Source organism: Pseudopodoces humilis, chromosome 3, assembly GCF_049639895.1.
Source record: "Pseudopodoces humilis isolate 2021_Gansu_Grassland_sample_001 chromosome 3, ASM4963989v1, whole genome shotgun sequence".
Lineage (NCBI taxonomy): Eukaryota > Metazoa > Chordata > Aves > Passeriformes > Paridae > Pseudopodoces > Pseudopodoces humilis.
The window spans coordinates 114,036,630-114,060,740 of NC_142202.1; the positions used below are offsets into that span (position 1 = coordinate 114,036,630).

At 48.6% G+C, this 24,111-nt stretch overlaps 1 protein-coding gene across 1 annotated transcript in view; it reads left to right on the forward strand.

Moving 5' to 3' along the window:
* Window positions 1-482: 482 nt before the first annotated feature.
* Window positions 483-24,111, forward strand: part of LOC102114090 (L-gulonolactone oxidase-like) — a 31,280-nt gene continuing 7,651 nt past the window's right edge. The window contains exons 1-9 of the mRNA XM_005534204.2: window positions 483-680; window positions 3,848-3,973; window positions 5,343-5,437; window positions 7,495-7,585; window positions 9,317-9,502; window positions 14,998-15,105; window positions 17,771-17,847; window positions 21,565-21,714; window positions 23,309-23,473. Coding sequence (XP_005534261.2) covers window positions 483-680; window positions 3,848-3,973; window positions 5,343-5,437; window positions 7,495-7,585; window positions 9,317-9,502; window positions 14,998-15,105; window positions 17,771-17,847; window positions 21,565-21,714; window positions 23,309-23,473 — 1,196 coding nt within the window. The remainder of the gene's footprint in view (window positions 681-3,847; window positions 3,974-5,342; window positions 5,438-7,494; window positions 7,586-9,316; window positions 9,503-14,997; window positions 15,106-17,770; window positions 17,848-21,564; window positions 21,715-23,308; window positions 23,474-24,111) is intronic.

A 24,111-nucleotide genomic window follows, 5' to 3' on the forward strand; every position in this document is an offset into this window, starting at 1 on the left:
CGGATCCCCTTGGGATGATCCCAATCCCTTGGGATCCCCTCAGGCCGATCCCTCAGGATCGATTCCAGCCCCTCTGGATTCCCTCTGGCCAATCCCGATCTCTCGGGATGATCCCAATCCCTTGGGATGATCCCAACCCCTTGGGATCCCCTCAGGCCGATCCCTCGGGATCAATTCCAGCCCCTCCGGATTCCCCGGGATGATCCTGATCCCTTGGGATCAATTCCAGCCCCTCTGGATCCCCTCGGGCCGATCCCTCGGGATGATCCCGATCCCTCGGGATCAATTCCAGCCCCTCTGGATCCCCTCTGGCCAATCCCGATCCCTCGGGATGATCCCGATCCCTCGGGATCGATTCCAGCCCCTCCAGATCCCCTCGGGCCGATCCCTCAGGATGATCCCGATCCCTTGGGATGATCCCGATCCCTCGGGATCGATTCCAGCCCCTCTGGATCCCCTCTGGCCAATCCCGATCCCTCGGGATGATCCCGATCCCTCGGGATCTATTCCAGCCCCTCCGGATCCCCTCGGGCCGATCCCTCTGGCCAATCCCGATCCCTCGGGATCTCTCCCGGCAGGTCCAGGGCGAATCCGGGTTCCGGTTCTGGAACTGGTCCGGCACCTACGGCTGCAGCCCCGAGCTGCTCTTCCGGCCCCGGAACGTCCACGAGCTGCGACAGGTACCGGGAACAGCAACAACAACGGGAATAACAACAACAACGGGAATAAAAACAACGGGAAAAACAATGGGAAAAACAATGGGAAAAACACTGGGAAAAACAATGGGAATAACAACAACAACGGGAATAACAACAAACAACAACGGGAATAAAAACAACGGGAATAAAAACAACAACGGGAATAAAAACAACGGGAAAAACAACAGCGGGAATAACAATGGGAAAAACAATGGGAAAAACAATGGGAAAATCAATGGGAATAACAACAACAACGGGAATAACAGCAATGGGAATAACGGGAATAACAATGGGAATAACAACGGGAATAACAAGGGGAAAAACAACGGGAAAAACAACAATGGGAAACAACAGCAGCAACGGGAATAACAATGGGAATAACAATGGGAATAACAATGGGAATAACAATGGGAATAACAATGGGAATAACAATGGGAATAACAATGGGAATAACAATGGGAATAACAATGGGAATTACAGGGATGGGAATAACAATGGGAATAACAATGGGAATAACAATGGGAATAACAATGGGAATAACAATGGGAATAACAATGGGAATAACAATGGGAATAACAACAACAACGGGAAAAACAACAATGGGAATTCTGGGATGGGAAACAGCGATGGGAATTCTGGGATTGGAAAATGGGAATTCTGGGATGGGAAATAGCAACAGGAATTCCGGGATGGAAAATGGGAAATGGGAATTCTGAGCTGGGAAAACAAACAGCAACGGGAATTCCCAGCTGGGAAACAACGGGAATTCTGGGATGGGAAAACAAGGGGAATTCTGGGATGGGAAAACAAGGGGAATTCTGGGATGGGAAGCAGCAACAGGAATTCTGGGATGGGAAAACAAACTACGGGAATTCCAGGGCTGGGAAACAGCGACGGGAATTCTGGGATGGGAAAACAAACTACGGGAATTCTGGGATGGAAAAGAAACAATGGGATGGATTTTCCCAGTGCCCATTCCCGGGATTCCCGGGATGGATTTCCCAGCCCATTCCCAGTTTTTGGGGATGGATTTCCCGGCCCATTCCCAGTTTTTGGGGATGGATTTCTTGGCCCATTCCCAGTTTTTGGGGATGGATTTCCCAGCCCATTCCCAGTTTTTGGGGATGGATTTCCCAGCCCATTCCCAGTGTTTTTTGGGATGGATTTTCCCAGCTCCCATTCCCGGTGTTGTTTTCCTCCCGGCAGATCCTGGGATGGATTTCCCAGCCCATTCCCAGGTTTTGGGGATGGATTTCCCAGCCCATTCCCAGTTTTTGGGGATGGATTTTCCCGGCTCCCATTCCCGGTGTTGTTTCCGTCCCGGCAGATCCTGGGATGGATTTCCCAGCCCATTCCCAGGATTCCCGGGATGGATTTCCCAGTCCATTCCCAGTTTTTGGGGATGGATTTCCCAGTCCATTCCCAGTGTTTTTTGGGATGGATTTTCCCGGCTCCCATTCCCGGTGTTGTTTCCGTCCCGGCAGATCCTGGGATGGATTTCTTGGCCCGTTCCTGGGATTCCTGGGATGGATTTTCCCGGCTCCCATTCCCAGTTTTTGGGATGGATTTTCCCGGCTCCCATTCCCGGTGTTGTTTTCCTCCCGGCAGATCCTGGGATGGATTTCCCGGCCCATTCCCAGTTTTTGGGGATGGATTTCCCAGTCCATTCCCAGTGTTTTTTGGGATGGATTTTCCCGGCTCCCATTCCCGGTGTTTTTTGGGATGGATTTTCCCGGCTCCCATTCCCGGTGTTGTTTCCGTCCCGGCAGATCCTGGGATGGATTTCTTGGCCCGTTCCTGGGATTCCTGGGATGGATTTCCCGGCCCATTCCCAGTTTTTGGGGATGGATTTCCCAGCCCATTCCCAGTGTTTTTTGGGATGGATTTTCCCGGCTCCCATTCCCGCTGTTTTTTGGGATGGATTTTCCCAGCTCCCATTCCCGGTGTTGTTTCCGTCCCGGCAGATCCTGGGATGGATTTCTTGGCCCATTCCCAGTTTTTGGGGATGGATTTCTTGGCCCATTCCCAGTTTTTGGGGATGGATTTCCCAGTCCATTCCCAGTGTTTTTTGGGATGGATTTTCCCGGCTCCCATTCCCGGTGTTTTTTGGGATGGATTTTCCCAGCTCCCATTCCCGGTGTTTTTTGGGATGGATTTTCCCAGCTCCCATTCCCGGTGTTGTTTTCCTCCCGGCAGATCCTGGGATGGATTTCCCAGCCCATTCCCAGTTTTTGGGATGGATTTTCCCGGCTCCCATTCCCAGTTTTGGGATGGATTTTCCCGGCTCCCATTCCCAGTTTTTGGGATGGATTTTCCCGGCTCCCATTCCCAGTTTTTGGGGATGGATTTTCCCGGCTCCCATTCCCGCTGCTGTTTTCTGTCCCGGCAGATCCTGGGATGGATTTCCTGTACCCATTCCCAGGATTCCTGGGATGGATTTCCCAGCCCATTCCCAGTTTTGGGGGATGGATTTCCCAGTCCATTCCCGCTGTTTTTTGGGATGGATTTTCCCGGCTCCCATTCCCGGTGTTGTTTCCGTCCCGGCAGATCCTGGGATGGATTTCTTGGCCCATTCCCAGTTTTTGGGGATGGATTTCCCAGCCCATTCCTGCTGTTTTTTGGGGATGGATTTCCTGGCCCATTCCCAGTTTTGGGGGATGGATTTCCTGGCCCATTCCCAATTTTTGGGGATGGATTTCCCAGCCCATTCCCAGTTTTTGGGATGGATTTCCTGGCTCCCATTCCCAGTTTTTGGGATGGATTTCCCGGCTCCCATTCCCAGTTTTTGGGATGGATTTCCCGGCTCCCATTCCCGGTGTTGTTTCCGTCCCGGCAGATCCTGGGATGGATTTCCTGTACCCATTCCCAGGATTCCTGGGATGGATTTCCCAGCCCATTCCCAGTTTTGGGGGATGGATTTCCCAGCCCATTCCCAGTTTTTGGGATGGATTTCCCGGCTCCCATTCCCGGTGTTGTTTCCGTCCCGGCAGATCCTGGGATGGATTTCTTGGCCCGTTCCTGGGATTCCTGGGATGGATTTTCCCGGCTCCCATTCCCAGTTTTGGGCTGGATTTTCCCGGCTCCCATTCCCAGTTTTTGGGATGGATTTTCCCGGCTCCCATTCCCGGTGTTGTTTCCCGTCCCGGCAGATCCTGGATCTGGCGCGCCGGCGGCAGAAGCGGGTGAAGGTGCTGGGGGGGGGTCACTCCCCCTCGGACATCGCCTGTTCCCAGGATTTCCTCATCCACATGGGAAAACTCAACCGCGTCCTGCAGGTGGGAACCGCCGCCTTCCCGGAAAAAAAACACCCGGGAGATCCCGGGAATCCGCACGGGAACGGCTCCTCCACACGGAGAAATCCCCGAGCTGAGTTTTCCCGGGAATTTTCCCCCCTCCCGGAGCGGAGGAGGGAGGAATTTTGGGAATATTCTGGGGTTTTGGGGAAGGGTTTGAGGGGGTCTTTGGGAATTTTTTTGGGATTTTTTTGGGAATTTTTTGGGATTTTTTTTTGAATATTCCAGGATTTTTGGGGATTTTTTGGGAATATTCTGGGATTTGGGGAAGGGTTTGAGGGGTTTTTCGAGATTTTTTTGGGAATTTTTTAGGGATATTCTCGGATTTTGGGAAGGGTTTCTTGGGAATTTTTTAGGAATTTTTTTTGGGAATATTCTGGGGTTTTGGGATGGGTTTGAGGGAATTTTTTGGGAATATTTTGGGATTTTGGGAAGGGGTTTTTGGGAAATTTTTTGGGAACTTTTTTTGAATATTCCAGGATTTTTGGGAAGGGTTTCAGGGGGTCTTTGGGAATTTTTTTGGGAATTTTTTAGGAATATTCCAGGATTTGGGGAATTTTTGGGGAATATTCCAGGGTTTTGGGAAGGGTTTGAGGGGTTTTTTGGGAATTCTTTGGGAATATTTCAGGATTTTGGGAAGTGTTTGAGGGGGGGGTTCTTTTTTGGAATTTTTGGGGATTTTTTTGGGGAATATTCCAGGATTTTTTGGGAATTTTTTTTGAATACTCCAGGATTTTGGGAAGGGATTTTTTGGGAATTTTTTTGGGAATATTCTGGGGTTTTGGGAAGGGTTTTTGGAAATTTTTTTGGGATTTTTTAGGAATTTTTTGGGAATTTTTGGGGCATTTTTAAGGAATGTTCTGGGATTTTGGGAAGGGTTTTTTGGGAATATTCTGGGAATTTTTTTTGGAACGTTCTGGGATTTTGGGAAGGGGTTTTTTGGGAATTTTTGGGGAATTTTTTTGGGAATATTCCAGGATTTTGGCAAGGGCTTTTTTGGGAATTTTTTGGGGAATATTCTGGGAATTTGGGAAGGGTTTGAGGGGATTTTTTGGGGGGAATTTTTTAGGAATATTCCAGGATTTGGGGAAGGGTTTTTTGGGATTTTTTGGGGGGGATTTTTTTGGGAATATTCCAGGATTTTTTAGGTATTTTTTGGGAATTTTTTAGGAATGTTCTGGGATTTTGGGAAGGGTTTGAGGGGTTTTTTGGGGGGAATATTTTAGGAATATTCCGGGATATTTTAGGAATTTTTTTGGGAATTTTTTGGGAATGTTCCGGGATTTGGGGAAGGGTTTGAGGGGGTTTTTTGGGAACGTTCCGGGATTTTTTTGGGAATCGTCTGTTGCAGGTGGACAAGGAGAAGCTGCAGGTGAAGGTGGAAGCCGGAATTCTGCTCTCGGAGCTGAACCTGGAGCTGGACAAACACGGGATGGCCCTGGCCAAGTGAGAGACAATGGGAATAACGGGAACAGCCGGAATAACAACAGCCGGGATGGGAATAACGGGAACAGCCGGAATAACGGGAACAGCCGGAATAACAACAGCAGGAACAACGGGAACAGTGGGAATAACAACAGCGGGAATAACAACAATGGGAATAACGGGAATAACAATGGGAATAACAACACTGGGAATAACAACAGCGGGAATAACAACAATGGGAATAACGGGAATAACAATGGGAATAACAACAGCGGGAATAACGGCAACAGCAGGAATAACTGGGAACGGGAATAACTGGGAATGGGAATAACAGCGGGAATAACTGGGAATAACAACAGCGGGAACGACAGCAACGGGAATAACAAGAACAGGAATAACAATGGGAATGAGAATAACAACGGGAATAACAACAGCGGGAATAACAGCAACGGGAATAACCGGGAATAACAACGGGAACAACTGGGAATAACAGCGGGAATGGAAATAACGGCAATGGGAATAACAACGGGAATAAGAATGGGAATGGGAGCGGGAATAACAGGAATAACCGGGAATGACAGCAGCGGGAATGGGAATAACAACAGGAATAACAGCGGGAATAACAACGGGAATGGGAGCGGGAATAACAGCGGGAATGGAAATAACGGCAATGGGAATAACAACGGGAATAACTGGGAATAAGAGCGGGAATAACCGGGAATGACAGCAGGAATAACAATGGGAATAACAGCGGGAATAACCAGGAATAGCAGTGGGAACAATGGGAATGGGATTGGGAATAACAACGGGAATAACAGTGGGAATAACAGTGGGAATAATGGGAATAACAGCGGGAATGGGAGCGGGAATAACAATGGGAAGAACCGGTAATGACAGTGGGAAAAATGGGAATAACAGTGGGAATAACGGCTGGAATAACAATGGGAATAACAACGGGAATAACAACGGGAATAAAGGAAATAATGGGAACAATGGGAATGGGAGCGGGAATGGGATTGGGAATGGTGGGAACGGGAGTGGGAATAATGGGAATAATAGGAATAAATGATGGGAATAATGGGAATGACGGGAATGGTGGGAATGGGAATGGGGATTGGAATGAGGATGGGAACGGGGATGGGAATAATGGGAATAATGGGATTGGGATCGGGAATGGGAATAGATCTGGGTGGGATGGAGAGCTGGGAATGGAGCCAGGGATGGATCAGGGTGGGATCGGGAATGGGAGTGGATGGGATGGGATTGGGAATGGATCCGGGTGGGATCAGGAATGGGCATGGATCAGATGGGATTGGGAATGGATCCGGGTAGGATCAGGACTGGATCCGGGTGGGATTGGGAATGGATCCGTGTGGGATCAGGAATGGATCCGGGTGGGACCGGGAATGGAATCCCCCCCCAAGGTTCTAGTTTTTTCCCAACCCAGACAATCCCAGAATTCCATGGAATCCACCCCAGGATTCCATTCCCATTCCCCAGGAATTCCCATTCCCATCCCAAGGAATTCCCTGCTTTTCCCAACCCAACCAATCCCAGAATTCCATGGAATCCCCTCAGGGATCCAATTTTTCCCAAGCTTCCCGCACAATCCCAGAATTCCACGGGATTGTTCCAATTTTTCCCAAGCTTTTTCCCAACCCCGACAATCCCAGAACTCCCTGGAATCCCCCCCAGGATTCCAACTTTTCCCAAGCTTTTTCCCAACCCAGACAATCCCAGAATTCCAAGGAATTCTTCCAGTTTTTTCCAAGCTTTTTCCCAATCCAACCAATCCCAGAATTCCATGGAATTGTTCCAATTTTTCCAAAGGCTTTTCCCAACCCAGACAATCCCAGAATTCCATGGGATTCTCCCAGAATTCCAACTTTTCCAAAGGCTTTTCCCAACCCAACCAATCCCAGAATTCCCTGGAATCCCCCCCCCAGGATTCCATCCCCACCCCCATCCCAAGGAATTCCTCGGGACGGATTTTTCCATGGATATTTCCCTGTTGGAAAAGCCGGAAATTCGGGATCCTGGGGAATTCCTATTCCCGTTTTTTTTTTTGTTATTCCCAGTTTAGGAGCCGTGGCCGAGGTGACGGCGGCCGGAGTCATCGGAACCGGGACCCACAACACCGGGATCGGCCACGGGATTCTGCCCACACAGGTGCCGGAATTCCCGGAATTCCTCCGGGAATTCTTCCTGGAATCCATCCTGGAATTCATCCCGGATTTCTTCCTGGAATCCTCCCTGGAATTCTTCCCGGATTTCTTCCCGGATTTTTTCCTGGAATTCTTCCCGGAATTCTTCCCGGAATTCTTCCTCCAGGAATTCTTCCCAGATTTCTTCCCAGAATTCCTCCAGGAATTCTTCCTGGAATTCTTCCCAGAATTCTTCCCCGAATTCTTCCCGTAATTCTTCCCAGAATTCTTCCCGGAATTCTTCCCTGAATTTTTCCTGGAATTCTTCCTCGAATTCTTCCCAGAATTTTTCCCGGAATTGTTCCCAGAATTCTTCCCGGAATTCCTCCAGGAATTCTTCCCAGAATTTTTCCTGGAATTTTTCCCAGAATTCTTCCCAGAATTTTTCCTGGAATTTTTCCTGGAATTCTTCCCAGAATTCTTCCCGGAATTCTTCCTGGAATTCCCAGAGACCGCCCAGAAACTTTGGGAATTTTGGATCAGGAGAAGGGAATCCGGGAATATCCGGGAGAAATCCGGGATGGGGGAATTCCAGGATTGGGATTTTTGGGGATTTTTCCCAGTTAAGATCACTCCGGGATTTTTTTGGGGAATTTCGCTGCTCCGGGTTTATCCCGGTTGGGAATTCCCATCCCGAGGAAAAATTCCAGGGAAAATCGCAATTCCGACATTCCCGGTGCCGGATTTCTCCCTTTTATTCCCAAAAATCCGATGGGAAAATTCCCTGGAATCTGAGCTGGGAATTCAGGGAATTCTTGGAATTCTTGGAATGTTCAGTGCAGGGCTGGGAGTTGGAGAATCCTGGTGGATCCAGCTCGGGATATTCCCAAATTCCCGAAGATTCCTGGAGTTCCGATCTCCTCATCCCGGAATTTTGGGAAGGAATTCCCGGCTGGGCTGGAATTCCCAAAAAAATCCCTGGGAATATCCAAGGAAAAGCCGGATCGGGTTGGGAATGGGGTGGGATTGGGAATCTGTGGATCCCATCCCAAGGAATCCCGGGATTCCGGGATCCATCAGGATCCATCCCGAGGGATTTTTATGGAATTCTGGGATAGGGAGACCCTTCCTGGAGTCCCCAATTCCCAGGGAATTCCCAAAATTCCTTCCCTTGGGATGGGGCTGGATTTCCAATCCCGGCCTGGGAATGGAGAGAATTCCATGGGAAAAAACTTGGGAGAAAAAATTGGGATTTGGGCTGGAATTCCCTGGAAAAACTGGGAATAATTTGGGATTTGGGAACTGGGAAGGAATTTCCAGGGAAAATGAGCAAGAACTGGGATTAGGGAAGGAATTCCTTGGAAAATAGGGAATAATTTGGGATTTGGGCTGGAATTTTTTTGGGAAAAGGGGGAGGAATTTGGGATTTGGGAATTGGGCTGGAATTCCCTAGAAAAACCGGGAATAATTTGGGATTTGGGCTGGAATTTTTTTGGGAAAAGGGGGAGGAATTTGGGATTTGGGAATTGGGCCGGAATTCCCTAGAAAAACCGGGAATAATTTGGGATTTGGGCTGGAATTTCCAGGGAAAAGTGCGAACAATTTGAGATTTGGGAAGGAATTTGGGAATGGGGCCGGAATTCCCTGGAAAAACCGGGAATCATTTGGGATTTGGGCTGGAATTTCCCGGGAAAAGTGGGCAAGAATTCCCGGCAGATCCATCTGGAACCCGGAATTCCCCTCCCCCCCTCCACAGGTTGTGGCTCTTTCCCTGCTCCTGGCTTCCGGAGAAATCCTGGAATGTTCGGAATCGCTGAATCCCGAGGTTTTCCAGGCGGCTCGGCTCCACCTGGGATGTTTGGGAATCGTCCTCTCCGTCACCTTCCAGTGCGTCCCGGAATTCCGGCTGCGCGAGGTCGCCTTTCCCTCCACCCTGCCCCAGGTAGGACGGGAATTCCCGCGGGAATTTCGGGAATTTCGGGAATTTCGGGAATTTCTTTTCCGGGGTTCCGAAGGGTTTCGGTTCCGTGGTTTCTGAGGTTCCGCCTTGGAAATTTGATTCCCACTTTTCCCACCCCTCCATTCCCGCTTTTCCCCCTTTTCCCTGGATCCATTCCCATCCATCCTTTTCCCCCATCTTTTCCCTCTCTTCCCTCTTTCCTTTCCCACTTTTCCCCATCCATTCCCAGATTCCTTTCCCACTTTTCCCACCCTTTTCTCCCGTTATCCCTCCACTCTTTTCCCACTTTTCCCCCTGTCCATTCCCACATCCCCTCCATCTTTTTCCCCCTTTCCTTTCCCACTTTTCCCACCCCTCCATTCCCACTTTTCCCACTTTCCCTGCATCCATTCCCGGTTTTCCCTCCATCCATTCCCCCTTTTCTCTCCATCCTTTTCCCTCCGTCCATTCCCACTTTTCCCTCTTTTCCTGTCCATCCATTCCCACTTTTCCGTCCATCCATTCCCCGTTTTCCCTCCATCCATTCCTGGTTTTCCCTCTGTCCATTCCCATTTTCCCCCCTTTTCCCATCCATTCCCAGATTCCCTCCGTGCTTTTCCCACCATCCATTCCCACTTTTCCCACTTTTCCCTCCATCCATTCCCACTTTTCCCACTTTTCCCCCTTTTCCCATCCATTCCCTTCCCACATTCCCTCCATCCATTCCCGGTTTTCCCCCTGTCCATTCCCACATTCCCTCCACCCTTTTCCCCTTTTCCTTTCCCACTTTTCCCCCTCCATTCCCACTTTTCTCTCCATCCTTTCCCATATTTTCCCCCTTCTCCCACTTCTCCCCTTTTTCCCATCCATTCCCACTTTTCCCATCCATTCCCACATTCCCTCCATCCTTTCCCTCTTTCCCTGGATCCTTTCCCACTTTTCCCTCCACCCATTCCCACTTTTCCCACTTTTCCCACTTTTCCCCCTTTTCCCTGGATCCATTCCCATCCATCCTTTTCTCCCATCTTTTCCCTCTTTTCCCTCTTTCCTTTCCCACTTTTCCCATCCTTTTCCCCCTTTTCCCTCCATCCATTCCCGGTTTTCCCTCTGTCCATTCCCGGTTTTCCCTCTGTCCATTCCCACTTTTCCCATCCATTCCCACTTTTCCCTCCACCCATTCCCACATTCCCTCCATCCATTCCCGGTTTTCCCCCTGTCCATTCCCATCCATTCCCCCTTTTCCCATCCATTCCCACTTTTCCCTCCATTCTTTCCCCCTTTTCCTACCTCATTCCCCCTTTTCCCACTTTTCCCCCTTTTCCCATCCATTCCCACTTTTCCCATCCTTTTCCCCCTTTTCCCTCCACCCATTCCCACTTTTCCTTCCACCCATTCCCACTTTTCTCTCCACCCATTCCCGGTTTTCCCTCCATCCATTGCCCCTTTTCCCACTTTTCCCCCTCCATTCCTGGTTTTCCCCCTTTTCCCCCTGTCCATTCCCACTTTTCCCCCTTTTCCCATCCATTCCCACATTCTCTCCATCCATTCCCGGTTTTCCCTCCGTCCATTCCCACTTTTCCCCCTTTTCCCATCCATTCCCACATTCTCTCCATCCATTCCCACTTTTCCCTCCCCCCATTCCCGGTTTTCCTTCCCTTTTCCCCTCCATTCCCACATTCCCGCCATCCTTTTCCCTCTTTCCCTGGTTCCTTTCCCACTTTTCCCTGCACCCATTCCCATTTTTCCCTCCGTCTTTTCCCCACGTCCGTTCCCACTTTTCCCACTTTCCCCATCCATTCCCACATTCCCCCTTTCCTTTCCCACTTTTCCCATCCTTTTCCCCCTTTTCCCTCCACCCATTCCCACTTTTCCCTCCGTCCATTCCCAGTTTTCTTATCCTTTCCCACTTTTCCCCCTTTTTCCTCCATCCATTCCCGGTTTTCCCCACCCATTCCCGGTTTTCCCTCTGTCCATTCCCACTTTTCCCTCTTTTCCCATCCATTCCCCCATTCCCTCCATACATTCCCGGTTTTCCCTCTGTCCATTCCCACTTTTCCCCCCTTTTCCCGTCCATTCCCACATTCCCTGCACCCTTTTCCCTCTTTCCATTCCCCCTTTTCCCACTTTTTCCCACTTTTTCCCACTTTTTCCCACTTCTTTTTCCCACTTTTCCCCTCCCTCCTCCCCTCCCACCCCCCCTCCCATTCCCCGTTTTCCCTGGAATTCTCCATCCCCAGGAATCCGCTCCCCCTCCCCCCTCTCCTCATCCCGACCTTTCCCGTCCTCCGGGAGGGGAAACAATATCCCAAAATATCCCAAACTATCCCAAAATATCCCGGAATGTCCCGGAATGTCCCGGGAATGTCGCCGCCCTCATCCCGACCTTCGCCCTGATCCCGACTGCCGCCTTTCATCCCGGGATAATGAGAGCGGCGGAAAACCGGGAATGAGAGCCGGAGATAACCGGGAATCAAGGGAGGCGGATAATTGGGAATGAGGGACTCGGATAATTGGGAATGATGAGGGGCTCAGAAAACCGGGAATGAGAGCCGGAGATAACTCGGGAATGAGTGGCTCAGATAATTGGGAATGAGAGCCGGAGATAATTTGGGAATGAGGGATGCAGAAAACCGGGAATGAGGGCTTCAGATAAATTGGGAATGAGGGGTTCAGATTCCTGGGAATGAGGGGTTCAGATAATTTGGGAATGAGAGCCAGGGATAACCGGGAATGGGGGGCTCAGAAAACCGGGAATGAGGGAATCAGATAATTTGGGAATGATGAGGGGCTCAGAAAACCGGGAATGAGAGCCGGACATAAATTGGGAATGAGGGGTTCAGATAATTTGGGAATGATGAGGGGCTCAGAAAACCGGGAATGAGAGCCAGACATAAATTGGGAATGAGGGGTTCAGATAATTTGGGAATGAGGGGCTCAGAAAACCGGGAATGAGAGCCAGAGATAAATTGGGAATGAGGGGTTCAGATTCCTGGGAATGAGGGGTTCAGATAATTTGGGAATGAGCGCCGGAGATAATTTGGGAATGAGGGATTCAGATCTCTGGGAATGAGGGACTGGGATAATTTGGGAATGAGGGGCTCAGAAAACCGGGAATGAGAGCCGGAGATAATTTGGGAATGAGGGGTTCAGATAATTTGGGAATGGGTTCAGATAATTTGGGAATGAGGGACCCAGATCATTTGGGAATGAGGGATTCAGATAATTGGGAATGGGAGCCGGAGATAATTTGGGAATGAGGAGTTCAGATAATTGGGAATGAGAGCCAGAGATAACTGGGAATGGGGGGCTCAGAAAACCGGGAATGAGGGAATCAGATAATTTGGGAATGAGGGGCTCAGAAAACCGGGAATGAGAGCTGGAGATAATTTGGGAATGAGGGATTCAGATAATTGGGAATGATGAGGGGCTCAGAAAACCGGGAATGCAAGCTGGAGATAATTTGGGAATGAGGGACTCAAATAATTGGGAATGAGGGGTTCAGAAAACCGGGAATGAGGGATTCAGATCTCCGGGAATGAGTGGCTGGGATTTCTGGGAATGAGGGATTCAGATAATTTGGGAATGAGGGGTTCAGATTTCCGGGAATGTCGGACACGGAGCCGTTGGAGCCGGGATTGTGGAATTTCCCCGTCCCCGTTTGCCCCGGATCGGATCCCGGGGATTCCGAAGGCCGGGAATGAGGGGGAGGATCCTGGAATGTTTTGGGATGGGAGAATTCCCGGTTTTTCTGTGGATTCTCGAAGGGATTCGCTGGGAATCGAATCCTGGTCCTGCTCCACCTTCCCAGCCGGGAATTCCGGCCCAAATCCCAAATTTTCCCCCCTTTTTCCCATGGAATTCCAGCCCAAATCCCAAATTTCTCCCCAATTCCCAGGGAATTCCCTCCATTCCCAGCCTGGGATTCCCTATCCCAGAATTCCATAAAAATCCCTCGGGATGGATCCTGAGCGCCCTGGATCCCGGAATCCCGGAATGGCTTCAATAATTCCCAAATAATTCCCAAAAAATGCCTAAATAATTCCCGAAAAATTCCAGAAAAATTTCAGAATTACTCCAAAATAATTCCTGAATAATTCCCAAATAATTCCCAAAAAATTCCCAAATAATTCCTGAATAATTCCAGAAAAATTCCAGAAAAAAATCCAAAATAATTCCCAGAAAAATGCCCAAAAAATTCCCGAATAATTCCTGAATAATTCCCGAATAATTCCAGGCTGATTCCAAATCCAATCCAGGCTGGGAATGGTGGGAATTCCCTGGGAAAATGGAGAGGATCTGCCAGGAAGGAGTCCTGGAAAAGATTCCCAGGAAATTATTCGCAGGGAATATTCCCAGAAAATATTCCCAGGAAAAAAAACCCCAGGGAATATTCCCAAGAAACATTCCCAGGAAATATTTGCAGGATTCTTTTTCCCCCTGGGAATTCTGGATCCCGGAATCCCGGAATTCCTTGGGATGGGGTCCATGGATTCCCAACCCCATCCCATTCCCAGCCCGATCCCGCTTTTCCTTGCCCCTCCCCCATCCCAGAGCTGCAGATTCCCGGGAAAATCCCCATCCCTTTATCCGTGGATTCATCCCCGATCCCATCCCAGGAAAAAAAAAATGGGAGAAGACCCCAAAAATCCGGGAAAAAAAAAAAACAAACCCCGGGAATGCGGGAAAAGAATTCCCAGGAAGGTCAGGCAAGGACGGGCTCAGCATTCCCGGGATTTCAAGATGAATCCCGAGGATTTGTGGGATAATCCCGGATCAACCGGAGTCCTTGGGAAGGATTTGGGATGGGGAGGGCAGGAGGAGGGAATTTCATGGAATCCTGGAATTCCGGAATGGATCGGGAATCCCGGCCCCCTGGGAATTTCCCAGTATTCCCAGTTTGTTTTCCCGGATTTCCCGGTATTCCCAGATTTCCCAGTATTCCCTGTTTTTCCCGGATTGTTTTCCCAGTATTCCTGGTTTTTCCCGGTTTTTCCTGGTTTGTTTTCCCAGAATTCCCAGTTTGTTATTCCCATTTTTTATTCCCGGGTGTTTATTCCCGGTTTTTATTCCCAGTTTGTTATTCCCGGTGTTTATTCCCGGTGTTTATTCCCGGCAGGTCCTGGAAGGGCTGGAGCAGCACCTGGGCCCATCCCCGTATTCCCAGTATTCCCAGTTTGTTATTCCCAGTATTCCCAGTGTTCCCAGTTTGTTATTCCCAGTATTCCCAGTGTTCCCAGTTTGTTATTCCCAGTATTCCCAGTATTCCCAGAATTCCCAGAATTCCCGGTGTTTATTCCTTCCCGGCAGGTCCTGGAAGGGCTGGAGCAGCACCTGAGCCGCTCGCAGTATTCCCAGAATTCCCAGAATTCCCGGTTTGTTATTCCTGGCAGGTCCTGGAAGGGCTGGAGCAGCACCTGAGCCGATCCCAGTATTCCCAGTATTCCCAGAATTCCCAGTATTCCCGGTGTTTATTCCCGGTGTTTATTCCTTCCCGGCAGGTCCTGGAAGGGCTGGAGCAGCACCTGAGCCGCTCGCAGTATTTTCGCTTCCTGTGGTTCCCGCACAGCGACAACGTCCGGATCGTCTACCAGGATCCCACCCAGCAGGCAGGGATCCGCCCCATCCATCCCGGGGATCCCAATCCATCCCGGGGATCCCAATCCATCCCGGGGATCCCCATCCATCCCGGGGATCCCATCCATCCCGATCCCCATCCATCCCGGGGATCCCGATCCATCCCAATCCCAATCCATCCCGGGGATCCCCATCCATCCCGATCCCGATCCAAACCCCGATCCATCCCGGGGATCCCGATCCATCCCGATCCCGATCCATCCCGGGGATCCCCATCCATCCCGATCCCCATCCATCCCGGGGATCCCAATCCATCCCGGGGATCCCATCCATCCCGGGGATCCCCATCCATCCCGATCCCGATCCATCCCGGGGATCCCCATCCATCCCGGGGATCCCCATCCATCCCGGGGATCCCCATCCATCCCGGGGATCCCCATCCATCCCGATCCCGATCCAAACCCCGATCCATCCCGGGGATCCCATCCATCCCGGGGATCCCCATCCATCCCAGGGATCCCAATCCATCCCGGGGATCCCCATCCATCCCAGGGATCCCCATCCATCCCAATCCCCATCCAAATCCCAATCCATCCCGGGGATCCCGATCCATCCCGATCCCGATCCATCCCGGGGGTCCCCATCCATCCCGATCCCGATCCAAACCCCGATCCATCCCGGGGATCCCGATCCATCCCGATCCCGATCCATCCCGGGGATCCCATCCATCCCGATCCAAATCCCGATCCCGATCCATCCCGGGGATCCCCATCCATCCCGGGGATCTCATCCATCCCGATCCAAATCCCAATGCATCCCAGGGATCCCAATCCATCCCGATCCCGATCCCAATCCATCCCAGGAATCCCATCCATCCCGGGGATCCCGATCCACCCTGGGGATCCCGATCCTGATCCATCCCGGGGATCCCATTGATCCCGATCCCAATCCTGATCCATCCCCATCCATCCCAGGGATCCACCACGATCCCAATCCCGATCCATCCTGGGGATCCCATCGATCCCAATCCCGATCCCGATCCATCCCAGAGATCCCATCCATCCCGGGGATCCCGATCCATCCTGGGAATCCGCCCCATCCCAGGGATCCCAATCCCGATCCATCCCGGGGATCCCATCGATCCCGATCCCAATCCCGATCCCAATCCATCCAGGGAATCCCGATCCCCATCCATCCCCATCCATCCCGGGGATCCACCACGATCCCAATCCCGATCCATCCCGGGGATCCCATCGATCCCAATCCCGATCCTGATCCATCCCGGGGATCCCATCGATCCCAATCCCGATCCTGATCCATCCTGGGAATCCGTCCCATCCTGGGGATCCCATCGATCCCAATCCCAATCCTGATCCATCCCGGGGATCCCATCGATCCCAATCCCGATCCCGATCCATCCCGGGAATCCGCCCCATCCCAGGGATCCCATCGATCCTGATCCCGATCCCGATCCATCCCAGGAATCTGCCCCATCCCGGGGATCCCATTGATCCCGATCCCGATCCATCCCCGTCCATCCCGGGAATCCAACCCCGATCCATCCCGGGGATCCCATCGATCCCAGGAATCCCGATCCATCCCGGGGATCCGATCCCGATCCAAATCCATCCCAGGGATCTGCCCGATCCCGGGGATCCCGATCCCAATCCATCCCCATCCATCCCGGGGATCATCCAACCCCGATCCATCCCCATCCCGGGGATCCACCCCAATCCCGGGAATCCGCCCCGATCCCGGGGATCCCGTGGGGAAGGGATTGGGGAATGGGGACGCTCCGGGATCCGGGAATCCCGGGAATTTCCAACTTCCTGGGATGGTCCCGGGAATCCCAGGGACGGATTTGGGGCGAGATTTTGGGAACGGGATCTCCCAGCATTCCAGGCTCTGGCAATCCCGGGAATCTCCAAGTTCTTGGAGTCGTCCTGGGAATTCCAGGAATTAATTTGGGGTGGGAATCCCGGGAATTTGGGGGGAATCCCGGGAATTTCCAAGTTCTTGGGATTGTGTCAAGAATTCCAGGATTTTCTCCCCTCTGGGAATCCCGGGAATTTCCATGATCTTGGAATCATCCCAGCAATTCCAGGGAGGGATTGAGGGCGGGATTTTTGGGAATTCCGGGAATGGGATCTCCCAGCATTCCAGGGTTTGGGGAGAATCCCGGGAATTTCCAAGTTCTTGGAGTCATCCCGAGAATTCCAGGGATGGATTTGGGGCGGGATTTTGGGAATCTCCCAGCATTCCAGGCTCTGGGAATCCCGGGAATTTCCAAGTTCTTGGAGTCGTCCTGGGAATTCCAGGAATTAATTTGGGGTGGGAAGTGGGAATTTTGGGAGAATCCCGGGATTTTCCAGACTCTTGGAGTCATCCTGGGAATTCCAGGGATGGATTTGGGGCGGGATTCTGGGAATGGGGCCTCCCAGCATTCCAGGCTTTGGGAATCCCGGGATTTTCCAAGATCGTGGCCATTCCAGGAATGAATCTGGGGTGGGAATTCGAAGGAAATCCCAGGAATTTTCCCAACTCTTTGGATCATCCCAGCAAATCCAGGATTTTCCCGGATCCGGCCGTTCCCCTCCCTGGGATTTTTGGGACGTCGGGAATGTCGGGATTCCCTTCTCCAGCCCCTCCCCCTCCAACATTCCCGGTTTTTTTTTTTTCCCCCCCGGAATTCCGCAGGCTCCGCGCTCCTCGTCCAGCTGGTTCTGGGATTACGCCGTGGGATTTTATCTCCTGGAATTCCTGCTCTGGATCAGGTGCGGGAAAAACACTCGGGAAGGGAAAGATTCCCGATTTTCCCGGATTTTCATTTCCTCGGGAATGAGGGGAGGGGGGGTCCCGTTTTCCCGGGAAAAAAAAAAAAAAAAAAAAAAAAAAAAAAAAAAAGGAGGGATTTGGGAATTTTTTTTGGGGGGAGGAATTTTATTTTTGGAATTTCTTTGTTGGGAATTTTTTTGGAGACTTTTTTTGAGAATAATTTTTTGGGAATGTTTTTTCGGGAATGTTTTTTTGGGAATTTTTTTGAGGGGGAATTTTTTTTTTTTAATATTTTTTAAGGCAATTTTTTGGGAATTTTTTTTTTGGGAATTTTTTTTGGGGGGGGAATTTTTTTGAATTTTTTTTTTTTTTGAGAGTTTTTTTTGGGAATATTTTGGGAATAATTTTTTGGGAATTTTTTTGAGGGGGAATTTTTTGGGGGGAATTTTTTGGGGATATTTTGGGAATTTTGAGGGGGAATAGTTTTTTTTTAATATTATTTTAGGGCAATTTTTTTGGGGGAATTTTTTTTTTGGAATTTTTTTTTGGAGGTTTTTTTTGGGAATATTTTGGGAATAATTTTTTGGGAATTTTTTTGAGGGGAAATTTTTTGGGGGGAATTTTTTGGGGATATTTTGGGAATTTTGAGGGGGAATAGTTTTTTTTTTTAATATTTTTTAGGGCAATTTTTTGGAAATTTTTTGGGGGAATTTTTTTTTTGGGAATTTTTTTTGGGGGGGATTTTTTTTTGAAATTTTTTTTTTTTGAGAGTTTTTTTGGGAATATTTTGGGAATGTTTTTTTGGGAATTTTTTTGAGGGGGAATTTTTTTGGGGGAATTTTTTGGGGATATTTTGGGAATTTTGAGGGGGAATAGTTTTTTTTTTTAATATTTTTTAGGGCAATTTTTTGGGAATTTTTTGGGGGAATTTTTTTTTTGGGAATTTTTTTGGGGGGGGAATTTTTTTTGAATTTTTTTTTTTTGAGAGTTTTTTTTTGGGAATATTTTGGGAATGTTTTTTTGGGAATTTTTTTGAGGGGAAATTTTTTGGGGGGAATTTTTTGGGGATATTTTGGGAATTTTGAGGGGGAATATTTTTTTTTTTAATGTTTTTTAGGGCAATTTTTTGGGAATTTTTGGGGGGAATTTTTTTTTTGGAATTTTTTTTGGAGTTTTTTTTTGGGAATATTTTGGGAATAATTTTTTGGGAATTTTTTTGAGGGGGATTTTTTGGGGGGAATTTTTTTTTGAATTTTTTTTTAATTTTTTTGGGGAATATTTTGGGAATTTTTTTTTGGGAATTTTTTGGAGGGGAAATTTTTGGGGGGGAATTTTTTGGGGATATTTTGGGAATTTTGAGGGGGAATATTTTTTTTTAATATTTTTTAGGGCAATTTTTTGGGGGAATTTTTTTTTTGGAATTTTTTTTTGGAGGTTTTTTTTTGGGAATATTTTGGGAATATTTTTTGGGAATTTTTTTGAGGGGGATTTTTTGGGGGGAATTTTTTTTTGAATTTTTTTTAAATTTTTTTGGGGAATATTTTGGGAATATTTTTTGGGAATTTTTTTGAGGGGGAATTTTTTGAGGGGAATTTTTTGGGGATATTTTGGGAATTTTGAGGGGGAATATTTTTTTTCTAAATATTATTTTAGGGCAATTTTTTGGGAATTTTTTTGGGAATATTGGGGGGAATTTTTGGGGGGGGGGGGAATCTTTTTGGGGGAATTATTTTTGGGAATTTTTTGGAATTTTTTTTTTTTGGAATTTTGTTTTGAGATTTTTTTGGGGGGAATATTTCAGGAATATTTTTTGGGGGAATTTTTGGGGAGAATTTTTTTGGGGGGAATTTCTTTGGGAATATTTTGGGAATATTTTTTGGGGGAATTTTTTTTCGGGAGGAATTTTTTTGGGGAATTTTTCGGGAATTTTTTTGACGGGATTTTTTTTTTTTTTAATATTTTTTAGGGCAATTTTTCAGGGGGAAAATTTTTTGGGAATTTTTTTGGGAATTTTTTCCTTTTAGAATATTTTTTTGGGGAATATTTTATGGGAATTTTTGGGGGGATTTTTTTGGTGGGAAATTTTTTGGGGAATTTTTTTTAGGACTATTTTTTGGGGAATATTTTTTGGGAAATTTTTAGGAGTTTTTGGGAGGGGAAATATATTTTGGGAATTTTTTTTTAATATTTTTTGGGGGGAATATTTTTTGGGAATATTTTGGGCAATATTTTTTGGGGAAAATTTTTTGGGGGAATTTTTTGGGGGGAATTTTTTTTTGGGAATTTTTTTTTGAGAATTTTTTTGGGGAATATTTTGGGAATATTTTTTGGGGGAATTTTTTTGAGGGGGAATATTTTTTTTTAATATTTTTTAGGACAATTTTTTGGGAATTTTTTGGGGGAATTGTATTTGGGAATTTTTTTTTTTGAGGTTTTTTTTGGGGAATATTTTGGGAATATTTTTTGGGAATTTTTTTGAGGGGGATTTTTTGGGGGGAATTTTTTTTAAAATTTTTTAAAATTTTTTGGGGGGAATATTTTGGGAATATTTTTTTTCTAAATATTTTTTTAGGGCAATTTTTTGGGAATTTTTTTGGGGGAATATTTTGGGAAATTTTTTTTGGGGGGAAAATTTTTTTGGGGAATTTTTTGGAGAATTTTTTTTTTTTTAATTTTTTTTTTTTAGGTTTTTTTTTGGGAATATTCTGGGAATATTTTTTGGGAATTTTTTTTTGGGGGGGGAATGATTTTTGGGGAATTTTTTGGGGGGAATTTTTTGGGGGAGTAATTTTGGGGGAATTTTTATGGGAATATTTTGGGAATATTTTTTGGGGGGAATATTTTTTTGGGAATATTTCTTTGGGAATTTTTTTTTGGGGGGGGGAATTTTTTGGGGGGAATATTTTTTGGGCGGGAGCTCTTTTCCTACGGAAGCGTTTGGGATTCGTGGTTGGGGCCCTCTGGCGTCCAACTTTGGGATTTTTATGGAATTCTGGGAAAGGAAACCCAGGGATTTTCTGGGATTTGGGGTTTTTTTTTTTGGGATACCCCAGGAATTCCTTCCCAAATCCCAAATCCCAAATCCCTCCCCCTTTTCCCATGGGAATTCCCTCCATTCCCAGCCTGGGATTGGATCCGGAATGAACCTGGAATTATTTGGGAATTATTTGGGAATTTTTCGGGAATTAATTGGGAATTTTTCGGGAATTACTGAAGCCATTCCGGGATTCCGGGATCCAGGGCGCTCAGGATCCATCCCGAGGGATTTTTATGGAATTCTGGGATAGGGAGACCCTTCCTGGAGTCCCCAATTCCCAGGGAATTCCCAAAATTCCTTCCCTTGGGATGGGGCTGGATCCAACCCCAGGCTGGGAATGGAGGGAATTCCATGGGAAAAGTGGGAGAAATTTGGGATTTGGACTGGAATTCCTTGGGAAAAATGGGAAAAATTTGGGATTTGGGCCGGAATTCCCTGGGAAAAATGGGAGAAATTTGGGATTTGGGCCGGAATTCCCTGGGAAAAGTGGGAGAAATTTGGGATTTGGGCTGGAATTCCTGGCTGGGAGGGGCCGGAATTCCCAGCGAATCCCCGCGAGCATCCAAGGAAAACCCGGATCCGTCCGGAATGGGATGGGAGCTCCTTTCCCAGCGCCCATCCCCGGATTCCCGGGATTCCCGGGAATTCCCGGCCCCATTCCCGGTTTTTTTCCCGGCAGCTCCTTCTTTCCCGGCCTGGTGGTTTGGATCAACCGCGTCTTCTTCCGGCTCCTCTTCAATTCCCGGGTGGAAAACGTCGACCGCAGCCACCGGATCCTCACCTACGAGTGCCGCTTCCGGCAGCACGTCCAGGACTGGGCCATCCCCATGTAGGCATTCCCGAATTCCCAAATCCCATGGAATTCCCTGATCCTGAATTCCCATCCCCATGTAGGCGTTCCCGAATTCCCAAATCCCATGGAATTCCCTGATCCTGAATTCCCATCCCCATGTAGGCGTTCCCGAATTCCCAAATCCCATGGAATTCCCTGATCCTGAATTCCCATCCCCATGTAGGCATTCCCGAATTCCCAAATCCCATGGAATTCCCTGATCCCGTTCCAGGGCTGGGCCATCCCCATGTAGGGATTCCCGAATCCCAGATTCCCAAATCCTGAATTCCTGAATCCCATGGAATTCCCAAATCCCGAATTCTCAAATCCCATGGAATTCCCAAATCCCAAATTCCCAAATCCCATGGAATTCCCGAATTCCCAAATTCCCAAATCCCATGGAATTCCCAGATCCTGAATTCCCATTCCCATGTAGGAATTCCCAAATCCCGAATTCCCAAATCCCATGGAATTTCCCTGATCCCAGTCCAGGGCTGGGCCATTCCCATGTAGGAATTCCCAAATTCCCAAATTCCCAAATCCCAAATCCCATGGAATTCCCAAATCCTGGCCCAGGGCTGGGCCCTTCCCGTGTAGGAATTCCCAGATCCCGAATTCCCATTCCTGGGATCCCAAATCCCAGGATCCCAATCCCAGGACATTCCCCATCCAACACAAAAATCCCGGGAATCCTTTCGGGGTTGTCTCTTCCCCCCTCCCCCCATTTTCCCGGGAATAACCGGGGCTGGATTTTCCTGGAATAACCAGGGATGGATTTTCCTGGGAATAACCGGGGCTGGATTTTCTTGGGAATAACCAGGACTGGATTTTTCCCGGGAATAATGGGGTCTGGATTTTTCTAGGAATAACCGGGACTAAATTTTTCCGGGAATAACGGGATGGATTTTCCCAGGAACAACGGGGTCAGGATTTTTCCTGGAATAACGGGATGGATTTTCCCTGGAATAACCAGGACTGGATTTTCCCAGGAATAACGGGGTCAGGATTTTTCCTGGAATAACGGGATGGATTTTCCCTGGAATAACCAGGACTGGATTTTTCCCGGGAATAACCAGGGATGGATTTTTCCTGGGAATAACGGGGACAGGATTTTCCCGGGAATAACCGGCACTAAATTTTTCCTGGAATAACGGGATGGATTTTCCCTGGAATAACAGTCTGGATTTTTCCCGGGAATAACGGGGTCAGGATTTTCCCGGGAATAACCGGAACTAAATTTTTCCTGGAATAACAGGATGGATTTTCCCTGGAATAACCAGGACTGGATTTTTCCCGGGAATAACGGGGTCAGGATTATCCCGGGAATAACCGGAACTAAATTTTTCCTGGAATAACAGGATGGATTTTCCCTGGAATAACCAGGACTGGATTTTCCCAGGAATAACCAGGGATGGATTTTTCCTGGGAATAACAGTCTGGATTTTTCCCGGGAATAACGGGGTCAGGATTTTTCCCGGGAATAACGGGGTCAGGATTTTTCCCGGGAATAACGGGGTCAGGATTTTCCCGGGAATAACGGGGTCAGGATTTTTCCCGGGAATAACGGGGTCTGGATTTTTCCCGGGATCAGCGGCCGGACCAAGGAGGCGCTGCTGGAGCTGCAGGCGGCGCTGGATGGGAATCCCGGGATCGCGGCGCACTTCCCGGTGGAGATCCGCTTTTCCCGGCGGGATGAGATCCTGCTCAGCCCCTGCTTCCGCCGCGACAGCTGCTTCATCAACGTCATCCTCTACAGGTTCCCAGTCCCGGGAATTCCCAACCCTTTTCCCAGGGAATTCCCAACCCTTTTCCCTTTTCCCAATCCCCTTTTCCCAGGGAATTCCCAATCCCCTTTTCCCGGGAATTCCAACCCTTTTCCCAGGAATTCCCACAATTTTCCCAGGGAATTCCCAACCCTTTTTCCCGGGAATTCCCAACCCTTTTCCCAGGGAATTCCCAACCCTTTTCCTGGGAATTCCCAACCCTTTTCCCGGGAATTCCCAATCCCCTTTTCCCAGAGAATTCCCAACCCTTTTCCCAGGGAATTCCCAATCCCCTTTTCCCGGGAATTCCCAATCCCCTTTTCCCAGAAAATTCCCAACCTTTTCCCGGGAATTCCCAACCCTTTTCCCTTTTCCCAATCCCCTTTTCCCAGGGAATTCCCAACCCTTTTCCCAGGGAATTCCCAACCCTTTTCCCAGGGAATTCCCAACCCTTTTCCCGGGAATTCCAACCCTTTTCCCAGGAATTCCCACAATTTTCCCAGGGAATTGCAACCCTTTTTCCCGGGAATTCCCAATCCCCTTTTCCCAGGGAATTCCCAACCCTTTTCCCAGGGAATTCCCAACCCTTTTCCCAGGGAATTCCCAACCCTTTTCCCTTTTCCCAATCCCC